The sequence below is a fragment of the Triticum aestivum genome, chromosome 4A (genome assembly GCF_018294505.1).
Source record: "Triticum aestivum cultivar Chinese Spring chromosome 4A, IWGSC CS RefSeq v2.1, whole genome shotgun sequence".
NCBI classification, from domain to species: domain Eukaryota; kingdom Viridiplantae; phylum Streptophyta; class Magnoliopsida; order Poales; family Poaceae; genus Triticum; species Triticum aestivum.
Genome location: NC_057803.1, coordinates 572,823,699 through 572,836,091, shown reverse-complemented (window position 1 = coordinate 572,836,091; position 12,393 = coordinate 572,823,699). Strand labels below are relative to the sequence as shown.

The 12,393-nt window shown below is 45.1% G+C and overlaps 1 protein-coding gene across 2 annotated transcripts; it reads left to right on the top strand.

Moving 5' to 3' along the window:
• Positions 1-4,598: 4,598 nt before the first annotated feature.
• On the top strand, positions 4,599-10,295 carry LOC123087059 (SWI/SNF complex subunit SWI3D). Of its 2 annotated transcripts, XM_044508962.1 has the most exons (8): positions 4,599-5,145; positions 6,212-6,753; positions 6,899-7,630; positions 7,722-7,888; positions 7,961-8,253; positions 8,341-8,547; positions 9,386-9,582; positions 9,773-10,295. In XM_044508962.1, exons 1-8 carry the CDS (start codon positions 4,746-4,748, stop codon positions 10,016-10,018), a joined length of 2,784 nt encoding a protein of 927 aa, XP_044364897.1. In that variant the 5' UTR covers positions 4,599-4,745; the 3' UTR covers positions 10,019-10,295. The 2 variants fall into 2 exon arrangements, with proteins under 2 accessions (XP_044364897.1, XP_044364896.1); XM_044508961.1 differs by having other exon boundaries at positions 4,600-5,145; positions 7,961-8,547.
• Positions 10,296-12,393: the final 2,098 nt, after the last annotated feature.

The window sequence follows — 12,393 nt, the reverse complement described above, 5'->3', positions numbered from 1 at the left end:
TGAGGGGTCCGTACTCCCTAAACCCGCCTTGAAGTTGTCTGATGCTCTCGTTGTAGGTTTCATTCTCCGAGGCGTCATCGAACAGGTCTTCGGCATCTGCTGTCGTCCACTGGGGCCTCAGACGCAGATGATGCTTGATGCCATCATCGTACCACAACATGTGATCCTCGTACGCGTCCCAGTCAATCACTCTCCTCTCCATGTCTTTGCGTCATTTCCACCCGTTCCATTCCTTCATGTATCTCGCATGTTCGGCTTCCCAATCCGTGATTGATTGATTGTTCTTCCTACTCATCCTGCAATGCGTAAGAAAGAATGTAAAACACCCTTCTTTTATGAATGTAAAGCATCAAAACAAGAACTTAGAATCGACGAGGATGACTTGTGGTACTCACTTCTGTAGGTCGTAGCCACCGGTATCGCGGACGATGTCGGCTGGTGGTGTGTGTTGCGCCTTACCAAATTGTGCGGCAACGCGCTGTGGCAAATGGTACTCCACGACAGACACAAATCATGGGCACGATGCAACGGAAGAGCAGCCGGTCCTGCTTGCACATTCTGTTCAGCTCGAACCCCCACTCTCGATCATCACTATACGGCCGCCAAGTAACCTATAACCAAACAATGGTAAGCTCAAGTGAAAGTGTTATCGAAACAATGGTAAGCTCAAGTGAAAATGTAGTTCTTATACCTGGAAAGGCGTGAGAGCATCAAGCTCGTTGATGAAGACCTTGTACAAGGCCTTCGATTCGCCCGTGAAGACACGCACCACGTCCCAAGCGTATGCTACGGTCGGGTACCGGTCATCTTCGTCATCTCCGCCATAGTTCGTCCATGCACGCGAGCGCATCTTCTCCGGACAGCCCACCGGGATTCGCTCCCACATCCAAATGGAGAGGCCCCATACACATCCACACATACCGGACGAGACTTCCGCTCTCTTGGTCGCATCGTAAAGCTACAAACCAAGTATAGATGATAAGATGTCAAAATATAAATCTACACATGTCTGATATTTGAAAGAAAGTGATATTCACTTACCGAAGGGTATAGGTAGGCAAGTCCGGCGGCCCCCCAGCTGTACCCCGCATCCCAGTCCTTCAGGAAGTCGAGATACATCCATAGGGCAAAGTTCCCGGAGCAGTCCGGAAACACTACCTCCGTGAGAATGTACCATAGGTAGGCCCTGGCGTACTGCTCCACCACCCGGGGCTCGACATCTTTCGGGCACTTCCTCCGGTGCTCGAGGAGCCATGGCAGCGGTATGCCGGAAGTCCGGTTGCTCTTAGCGGCGGGGCAGTCACCGATGAGGCTGACAACCCTCTCGGGCCAGTTCGCCCTCTCCACTCTTCCTGTGAGAGGACGACCCTCCAGCGGTGGTGCCGTAATCATCGCCCAATCCTCGAGGGTCACGGTCATGTCCCTGCATGGAAGATGAAAGTTGTGCGTCTCTGGCCGCCACCGGTCGATCAAAGCCGTGAGAGCTGAGTGAACAAGCGTCGGCGGCTTACGCTTGAACTGCAGGACGAAACCCAATAGTCGGGCTCTCCTAAAGAACGATGCGTACCGATCGTCGTACTCCATCTTAACCGTCGTCTTGTGAGCCCTCATCCGCAGTGGCGGCAGCATCTGTGAAAATCAATAACCAAAGCATAATTAGCATGGACACTAATAGTTAGCAACTTGTTTTCATCAATTCGAAAGATTTGGTTTAAAATGCTAATTACCACTCCATTCTCAATGAGACGGGCATGGTGACGCTTGTCGAACCTAGGGTCAAGCATTGTGTACTTTGTGCCGATGTCGTCCGCAAGAGGTGGCCTCCTAAAAGAATTGCATAAGCACATCAAAAGATTTTTCAACATTAACTACGAAACACATCGATGCATAACAAAAATTGAACCTATGAGTTCAATCTTTAAATAATCATATATCAAGATTATTATGAACTAAATACAATACATATATCAAAAACTAAATAAAATACTTTTATGAAGATGCAATCTCCATGGTTTCAATGCATCATAACACATATTTCTCCAACAACATCCAACATGCATAATCTCATTTTTTTGTTAAAAAAAATGAACTAGGGTTCATCTTGAGGATTCATATACTACATATAACAAATATATCAAATATTCATCTCCAATATTTGCATCATCCAATACTTGCATCATAGCATAGGAACATGCATCATCCATCATATAAAAAAAACCATTCAAATCAATTATGAACTAGGGTTCATCTTAACACAACCATAGCATAGGAACATGCATCATCCATCATATAGTTCAAATCTAACACAATATAACATCTAGAATCAACCTAAATCAATCCTGGGGTTAATTTTTTTTCAAATAGGAGTGATTTCAAACGAATAATGCGACGAATCGAAAGGTGTTTGATTAAAACTTGTTGGAGGGATTGAAAGAGCTTACTTTTCTTTCTTCAGGGCCATCTCGATCCGCAAATCCGTCAAGAAACAAAGAAGATCGGAGGGGGGGAGTGGAGGGGAAGAGAGAGGGCGACTTTGAGCAGTTGCTCTGTTCTTCATGGTGGGGGGCGGCTGGGTGGGGGAGAAGGGGGTGGGGGCGGCCGGCCCGCGGTTTATATATGCCCACACCCTACCGCCGGAGTCTCCGGCGATAGGTTCAGACAACCTACCGTCGGGTGGGGCGGCGGTAGGGTGTGACGGAGGGGGCACAACGGCCGTTATCGTTACTGACGTGAAAAAGTTTGCTACCGCCGCAGCTCTCGGCGGTAGGCTATATGATCCTACCACCGGGCCACCTGGCGGTAGGCAAAAGGGTCAAATTCCGAAATGTTTTCAAACTGGGATCAGATTTTAATTTTGTTTTACAAAAGGGTCAAAACCCGAAATTTGGCCTGACGTAGCTATCGGGAAGTTGCCGTCCGGAGCCAGAAGTTGCCGGTGACCAGTGGCGGAGCCAGCTTACTGGCAGCTTGGCGTCCGCCACACCTAAATCTGCCGCAAGTATGTACCTATAGTACATATACCAGTACGCTTACGTATTTCATGCTGGTGGGGCTGACGTAGCCTACAAGTACCTCGTATATATACTGCACTATATTGCCTACGTGTTGGGCACGTTGCTGACCGGCGTGCATGCAACTTAACTACACCGCGCTAAAATACAAATGCACGTAGAATAAAGAATCTGAACCGTTCGGTGAAAAAGAGAATACATGATACAACCGGCCAACTCACGGCCGCGAGTCGCAACAGCTTCCTAGTTCAAAACTGCCAGGGATTTTGAGTGCCAATACTTGAGTTTTGGGTTGCGCGGCCGTATAGTATCTATTCCCTTCGTTTCTAAATATAAGCCCTTTTAAAAATTTCAATACAAACTACATACAGATATACATAAACATATTTTACAGCTTAGATTTATTTATTTTGCTTCGTACGTAATCCGTATTGAAACATCTAAAAGGTCTTATATTTAGGAGCGAAGTGAGTACTATTCTAGTAAAATCTTGTATAGTTGCATTACACATGATTTTCTCTCTCGTAAATATCGCCACACCTGAAATTCATTCCTGCCTCCGCCATAGTGAATGGAGGCTCACATCACCGTCTTGGAGAAGAATGTGGCATAGAAAGTTGGACAAACACCATTAACTCATCCATACCTCGCTAGCTTCTCGACGTAGCCAAAGTTCGCCATGCTTCGCTAAAGGAAGAATAAGTCAACATATGGAATCACGAGTTGTTGTCGTCCATACCACCGAACGACATTGTCAAAAACCACCCACAAGAAGTGAAGACAAAACTGTGACCCCCAAACTGCCCTAGACCGAAGCTCCACATGCCTTCCATCGATACCAATCAACACCGCCAAAATGAGGACAAGATGTGGAGACCTTATTCCATGTGGCCGATGACAACATCACCTCGCCATCGCCTGTAGGACACCTAGAATGATCCCTAAACAGTGCTAGGGTGACCCAAACAACACGGCTAACCCCAGACCGGGGTTTATCCCATCATCAATGCTGGGAGGCTTTGTGAGGAAAGGGAAACCGTCATGAACAACACACATGAGAGGCACAATTATGCCAAAGATGTGCATCCTCAGCGTATATCTGTACATCAATGTGGTTGCTTTAGCACAATTACGTCAAGGATGTGCCATCGTCAACGTATATCAAAACATCAATGCTATTAATTTTGTACCGTGAAATTTTAATACTTTTTCAGTAGTCATACCGGATTATCGGGTATTTAGTATATGGGATTTTAATTCCTTTTCACAAGCTGTACCCGATTAGGCGATTACCATTCGTTCGGTATACCTCACCATTAAGCTCTACCGCTGTAAGAATTGTTTGCCTCGCTCTTAATCTTGTCCTCATTCTGGCGATCTACCGGCGGCGGAGGAGGATGACAGCGGGGGAGGAACCCTAGATCTCTTCAACCCCTTCTTTCCAAAAAAATAAATCCTACGTATAACTCATCCCGTCCCGGCTTTAGCCACCGGCAGCGCGGGCTCCACCAGCCAGTGAGACAGCACCGTGCCGCACTGCCGCTACGGCCCTACGGGAACCCAACGACGGACCCCAGGTTTCAAAGGAAGGAGAGGGGAAGGGAGAGCCGACAGAGAGAGCACTCACAGGGGCAGCGCAGGGCAGGCGGCGTGCCCTCACTCGCCTCCCCATCTCGGAGCTGGCCCTCGGCGCCGGAGCGGTGAGAGAATCTGAGAGCTCCCGCGGCGGCCCCCATGGAGCCCAAGTCCCAGCCCGCGGCGCACGGCGACGGGGCGCCGGCCGAGGCCCCCCGCCGCCGCGGCGGCGGCGGCAAGCGCAAGGCGTCGGGGTCGTCGTTCACGCCGTCCAAGCGGCACGCCAAGGAGCGCAACGCCGCCTTCCACGCGCCCTCCCACATGCTGCACAGCGGGCCGCTCACGCGCGCCGCGCGCCAGTCGCCGCACAAGCTCTCGACCGCCCCGGCGGATGCGGCCCCCGCGGCGGCCGTGCCGGGGGGATCGGGCCCGGGCGAGGGCTCCGCGATTCGGCCCGACGAGGTGCAGACGCCCGCCGAGGAAACGCCGCTGGTGGATGAGGGGTTCGAGGCCGTTCGATCCCGCGGCGCCGGCGTCCATGTGGTCCCTACCTTCGCCGGTGAGCCCTCTCCCCTGTACAGTCGCTTGATCTCTCGTTTGGGGTGGCGAATTGCTGGAGCGAGGGTGGTTGTGAGGAGTCCGCGTTTTGCTAGGGCTTTCCGAGTAGAAGCGTTCGGTAAATTACCACTGGTTCACCGCATCCTTCCTGCTATTTAAATGCTTTACCGGAATGAACCAGTAGCATGTAGCAGAGGAGTGTAGTTCGATGGTTAGCATTGTTGCTGCAGTTAAGTAACCTGAATTAATACTTGTAAGTTGCACAATGATGTGCTAATTGTAGTTTTCATCTATAGATTTAGCTAAACTTGAGTGCATGCTCATTCTGTTGATTTCAGATTTAACTGCTTGATATAGGAATTTACTACAAATCATTGCCTTTATTACTTCTAGTGTGTGGTGGTAAACAGCTATTAATGTCTATTTGCCTTCCTCTTTGCTGTTGCCTTGTGCAAATGAAGAGTTGAGTGCTCATCATTTTGCTTTCTTCTATGTGCTTGGAGCATGACTTGTTTTCTTTTGAGAGATATCTTCTCCTTGTAAGTATTTTAACCATAGATCAGCTTTCTGACATTACCATATATAAGAGCAATTGCAACCTTGGTAAATCTTGATAACACAGTAAACAGTTGCCTCACCATGAAAGGGAAAGCACCATGGCAGATCTTGATAATTGCTGTTATCCAGTAACCATGTGCAACCATGACTAATACTGGCACAACCACTTCATTCATGTAATATGCTAATACTGCTTTTGTCTGTTGAAGGCCATACTAGCAACCACCTTATGATTCTATGTGATTGATCTTTGCGTAGTCTCTTATTTTCTTGAAATGTATGGTTTTTGTCTGTTCAAACTTCAAAGCATGCAAAGCCCATTTTCTTGAACTAAAATATTGTAAATACTATTTAGCAGAAGATATATTTTATGGTTTGATGCTGCCTTTCAAGTTTCCATCCTAATTGTCTTAATTATGATGACATGCTTTCCTTCTTTATTCATGTTCTGAAATCAATTTTCTTTCGAAATTAAAAAGTGCACAACAACAAATCATTTTCTTCCGCAGGATGGTTTTCATGGAAGGAAATCCACCAAGTTGAGAAGCAAACCCTGCCTTCGTTTTTTAACGGAAAATCGGAGAAGCGGACACCAGAGATATACTCGGGGATTAGAAATTCTATCATGATGAAATTTCATGCCAATCCTCAGCTGCAGCTGGAGCCCAAAGATTTGGCTGAGCTGTCAGTTGGGGAGGTCGATGCTCGACAGGAAGTGTTTGATTTTTTGGATCACTGGGGCCTGATCAATTTCCACCCTTTTCCACCTGCTGGCCTAGAAGAGAGTAAGCCAGAGGAGAGCCAAAGCGATTCTCGCAATGAGGAGAAAGCTTCTCTCATTGAGAAGCTGTTTAAATTTGAACCGGTTCAGTCATACATGATTCCTTTACCAAATAAAGGGGAGGGGGAAATTCCAGTGCCTCTGCCTACGTTGCTTCCTGATCCTGTTCTAGTGGAAGATGTAATTGCAGCAGCTGAGCCTTCCGTTGAGTACCATTGCAACTCTTGTTCAGTTGATTGCTCAGGCAAGCGCTATCATTGCCGGACCCAGGTAAGCATTTTTTTAGTGCCACATCCCTGCTCGGATTATTGCTATATCACCATATGTTATATCACCCATTAGAATCATACTGATATAGTGTACCTTGTGATTCAATTTGTGGATGGCAGCATTGATTTTTGTTTTATTGCTGCAGGCAGATTTTGACCTGTGTTCTAACTGCTACAACGAAGAAAAATTCGATGGAGGCATGTCCAAAACAGATTTCATCCTCATGGATTCCACAGAAGTTTCTGGTGCTCGTGGTACTAGCTGGACTGATGAGGAGACATTGCTTCTCTTAGAAGCTCTGGAAATTTTTGGTGGAAAATGGACTGAGATTGCCGAACATGTTGCTACAAAAACAAAAACACAGTGTATGTTACACTTTCTGCAAATGCAAATTGAGGATCGCTTCCATGATGGTGATGATATTCACCAAAATATCCATGAAAGCACAGAGCAAGCCTTGGTGGAAAAAAGCACCCCTGAAGTACCTGAGAAAATGGAAACTGAAGAGAAAGTTGAAGGAAAAGATACCAAGGATGAGAAGCCTTCAGAGAAAACGGAAGGCAATCACACAGAAGAAAAAACAGAAGAAGGAAGTGTTGTTGAAAATAAAGATGCCAAAAATTCAGGTGGTGCAGATTCAGTCACAACACCAAACGTTGATGAGCCAAAACCATCTTCTGATACTGACCTAGCAAAGGAAAATTCTGTTAATCTTGATACTTCTGAGAAAAATGCGCCAGATGATGCTATTGTTATTTCTGGTGAAAATGCATCAAATGATGCTATTGATATCCTGAAATCTGCGTTCGAGGCTGTTGGTAACTTCCCTGGACATGAAGGTTCGTTTGCTGATGCAGGGAATCCTGTTATGGCATTGGTAAGAACTGCCATAGTGTCTTATACCCTTGGACATCTTTACTTATTATACAGTATTTTCTACAATGAGGTATGTCAAATGTCTTGTGCAGGCAGCATTTTTGGCTGGTCTTGTGGAAGATGACAATGCTACCACTTCTTGCCGTAGTTCACTAAAAGCTATCTCAGAGGATTCTCCTGCACTACAATTGGCAAGTAGGCACTGTTATATTCTTGAAGATCCACCGAGTGATCTGAAAGACATTTTTGTCACTGTAAGGTAAGCAGTGTTTGCACCTGTGTAAAATTCTATTGCAATGTATTGTGCTGATGGGGTCAATGGAATTTTCAGTAATACAAATAAAGATGAGGATCAAGCAAAAGGTGAGGATCAAGCAAAAGGTGAGGATCAAGCAAAAGATGAGCATATGGTCATAGATTCAACTGGTACTGAGAAAAAGGACATCAATGTTAAGGAAGAGAATACCGTGTCTGTGGAAAAGCAAAACAGTCCATCCATTTCACCAAAAGACCACAAAGAATCAGATACTAAGAATGTATCTTGCGATGATGAAGCACCCACAGTGGAGCCTAAATCCAATAAAGCTAAGGAGACCGATGATCCAGTTCCTCTGGTGGATAAGGGTGCGTCCAACGACACAAAAGTTCCATCAAGTTCTACCAAAGATTCAGTTGCTCCAGAAAATAATGCAAATGGATGTGGTTTGTCAGCTTCTCAAGAGGTTGTTGCAGGAAGTACTACATGTGCAACTAATCCTGAGCTGTTAAAGGACAAACCAAGTTCTGAAGTGGAGCCAGATGATGATTCACCTTCACAAGGCAAGATCGAGCTTAACAAGACTGAAGATGCAGTTGCTGCCCCAACTGCCGTACAAGAAGATGAGGAAACCCATACATTGGGGAATGGCAAGCTGGAAGGTACTTTATCTACATTTAGCTTATACGTAAAGTCCGAAACTATCTCTAATGAAACAAGAGAAGAGTAAGCATGCAAAGTTCAATTAGCGCATTCTGAGTAGTTAAACACTTATAATTATTCACTAGTCCAGAAGACTTCGTTGCAACATTGACATGCGTCAACTGCACATGTAAGCAGTCATGCTGGTCTGGTAATGCTGGGTAAGATTATTCATATTCCCATATAATCATATATTCATCATAATTTCTTAGCACGCCATCAGATTCAGCTGTTTCTGAGCAGGACCTGCTAAATCCAGAATTTTAGATCTGACTTACAAACAATAGTATTGTAGCCATGGAATATGTGGTTTGCTTTTCCTGTGCTGCCATAAGAGATCAACTTGTAGTAAAATTTGGATGTGGAAGTGAGAAGGAGAATTCTAAATGCTTTAGTTGCTTGAACTGTTCTATTTGTGCGCTTTAACAACTTAATTAGTTAAACATTCGTGTAGTTAGTTTTGTTTTCCTTTTCGTTCTTCAGTTGAATGATGAGTGCATTTATTTCCAATTTCTCGTTTCCCTTCTTGATCTTTTAGTTCCCAGACATAATCATTCTCTGACATCTGTATCCCCCAAATATTGGAGAATATATACCAGCTGTCTCCTGTAAGGATGGCCCGATGAGAACTTTGTGATATCTGACCACGATGAAGTAAACAGAGTTGTACGAATTAGAAAAAGGCAGTCATTAGAGGGGCAGAATTTAGAAAACAGATTTAGCTTCATAGGCCAATCCTCTTGGTGGTTCAATTTTTCATCAGCTGATTTCCTCCCCTGTGCTATCCCTATCTTGCAGAACCTAACAGTGCTGAAAATGTACCTGCCGATGGAGAGATGGTCTCAAGAGTGACCGCCGAGCATAATGATTCCTTAACTAGGCTAAAACGAGCCGCAGCGACTGCTGTTTCAGCAGCTGCTGCGAAGGCTAAGCTCCTTGCTGAGCAGGAAGAAGATCAAATTCGACGGCTAGCTGCACTGGTGGTTGAGAAACTGGTATAGTCGGATGCTTTGCTCTCCAAATGATCCCTCCTGTGTTCTGTGCCAGTAATAACTGCAAATTATATACTGTACTACTACTCCGTCCCATAATGTAGTGTCAAAAAACGTCTTACATTATGGGATGGAGGGAGTAGTGTTCTGTGCCAGTAAAGACTGCAAATTATATATTTTTTCATTCATGCAGCTGCAGAAGACGGAGGCGAAGATGTCATTATTTGCAGATGTTGAGCATGTGGCCCTGCGCACAAGAGAATACACTGAAAAGACCAGAAAGAAGCTTCTGATGGAGCGGAACGCAATAATCGCAGCTCGCATGGGTGCACTGCCATCTAGGCCGAACCAGCAGGGTGCAGCTGGGAACAGATTGCCGCCCGGATATGGCGCCCCTGCAGTAAGACCGCCAAACGCAATGCCCCGGCCGAGCAGCTGAGTCGATGAGGTAAAACCTGTCGCCTCGGTGATCGACCTGTATACCCGATTCTTTTAGAAGAACACCTCAGACCAATCAGGCATAAGCTATGCTGTTGTTGTAGCATTCATGTAGGAGCGTACCGTATCGTGATCTGTATAAGGGAAAAACCCGGCCATTTTGGCTTTGGATGTGATGCTCTCTCCGTGCACTCTGCTTGTGACTGGGCCATGTTATGATCTTCCGTGTAGACCTGAAGTTACCAAAAGAGTTTTCATGCGGAGTGATGTGCTTGTAAGGAGGCGATGGTTCGGTTTTCGTGGTCACCCTTGCGCGAATTTTGTGTGAAGATGCTCGGAGTCTTGTTCGTTTTTCCATCTATGTATTGTTTGTGTCTTTGTTAAGTGGCAAAGTCTCGACGGTGGAGGCAGCGTCGTATGTAATAAATGTCCCACGGTTCTATCCTTGTCTTGATGTGGCCGTCGTAGCCGATGCAACCTACACCGAGGATGAGCATGTGGTGTTTGATCCCGCGGATCAACGTCTCTCGTTCTTGTGGATTGTTATCTGGCGCTTCGGCTCTCGTTCTTGTGGATTATTGTCTGGCGCTTAGGCCTATCTTGGCTGCGAGTGTTTTCAAGCATGCTCTTGTCACTAGGTACGTTGGTTCGTTCTTTTGTATTCCCTCTGGTCCTTTTTAGTTCTCATATAAGATCTATTTGAAGTCAAGCCTAGTAGAGTTTGACCAACTTCATAGAAAAAAAATATCAATATTCATAATGTGAAATCAATATCAGTAGATGCGTCATGACTTAAATTTTCATATTGTATAACTTTAGCATGATAGATTTTGATATTTTTTCATATTTAATATAAATATGATCAAACTTTATGAAATTTGACTTCAGACAATTCTTATATGCAGAGTAAAAAGGACCGGAGGAAGTACAGTGATGAAGCAACCGTTGCAAGGGTTGTGCGTGTGCCCTCGACCATAGTGCGTTCATTAATTTTAGGTTCTCATGTGGGCTCCTTGAAACTTCGAGATTAGTCAAGTGCTGGCTGGTTTGGTCTTCTACGGCTTCTTCACTAGTTGTACGGAGAAAAGTTGAGATATAAGAGATGTATAGGGTTTGTGTCCTGCTTAGAGAGACGGGGCGGCAATGGCTCTCTAAGGCTGGAATAAGGTTCTACCCGCCTAGCCCTTGTCTCGGTGGTGATTCTAGCATCATCGGAGAGCGTGTGGTGGTTTGTTTCCGGCGGATTTCGCGGGATTCGGCCAGGGTTTGTCTTCGGTGGCTCCACATGGATCCAATATTTGATCGTCTGTGTTCGTGTGTCTATAGGTTGCATTCTTCCAATCTAAACTTCTCTTCAATGGTGGCTGTTGCTATTTTGGTGCGCTGGTCCTATAGGGTCTTAGCACGACGACTCGATTGTCTATTACAACAAGTTTTGCTCGGCTCCAGTGAGGGATGAGCGATGACGGCGGCATGCCTTTGGCTCGCTTCAGTGCTTGCAGTCCTCGCTAGGTGGTTTACAGATCTGAATGCAATTTTTATTATTTCTGGCGTTGTACTATCATGATTGATGACGAATAGATTGGAAATTTTACCGCAAAAAAAGGAAATACAAGAGATGGATTTGGGGTCAACTACCACAGAGGATTTTAATGAATCCTTAAAATTTTATCATGGCCCTTTGTTTTTCTTTTGTTGATCTAATGTATTTTGTCTTATTTATCAATAAATAAAGTTAGGCCATTTACTAAAACAAATAAAGAAAATGCAGGGCTAGCCCGGAGGCCTAGCAAACAAAGTGATAGTCTGGGACCCATGTCAAGAAGTAGACATGATCGTACCCTCGGTTGGGTTGGGTTGGTTTTTGACCGAAATCACTAATTATGGGGTACCCCTTGCGAAGGTCACTCTCACCTTCTCTTGTGTTGACAAGTGGCGCCAAGCTTGTCGTAATCTGGGAAATTTTTTGCCCGTTATTTTTCAAATCGTTTTATCTCTTGAACCGCGTGTCCAAATCACAAACGTTTTCATTGTTAGATTTCTCGTGTCGAGATTTTGGAAACTAGATTTCATGTCCATAGGTTGCAACACATTTTTTCATGAAAATGGAAATAAAAAACAAAAATAAAAAGCAAACAGAAACAACAAAAGGAAACCGAGAAAAGGACTGAAAAAGAAAAAAGGAAACCCAAAAAAACCCGGCATTGTTGTGCTGTTCTTCACAATTTTTTCGGATTTTCCCTTTTCTAGAAGCACTGTTGTGCTTCTCCCTTTTCGGGAATTTTTTATAAAAAGCACAAACTGTGCTTTTCTTTCTTTCCAGGGAAGCATACATGTGCTGTTTCTTTTCAGAGAAGCACAAACTGTGCCTTTTTC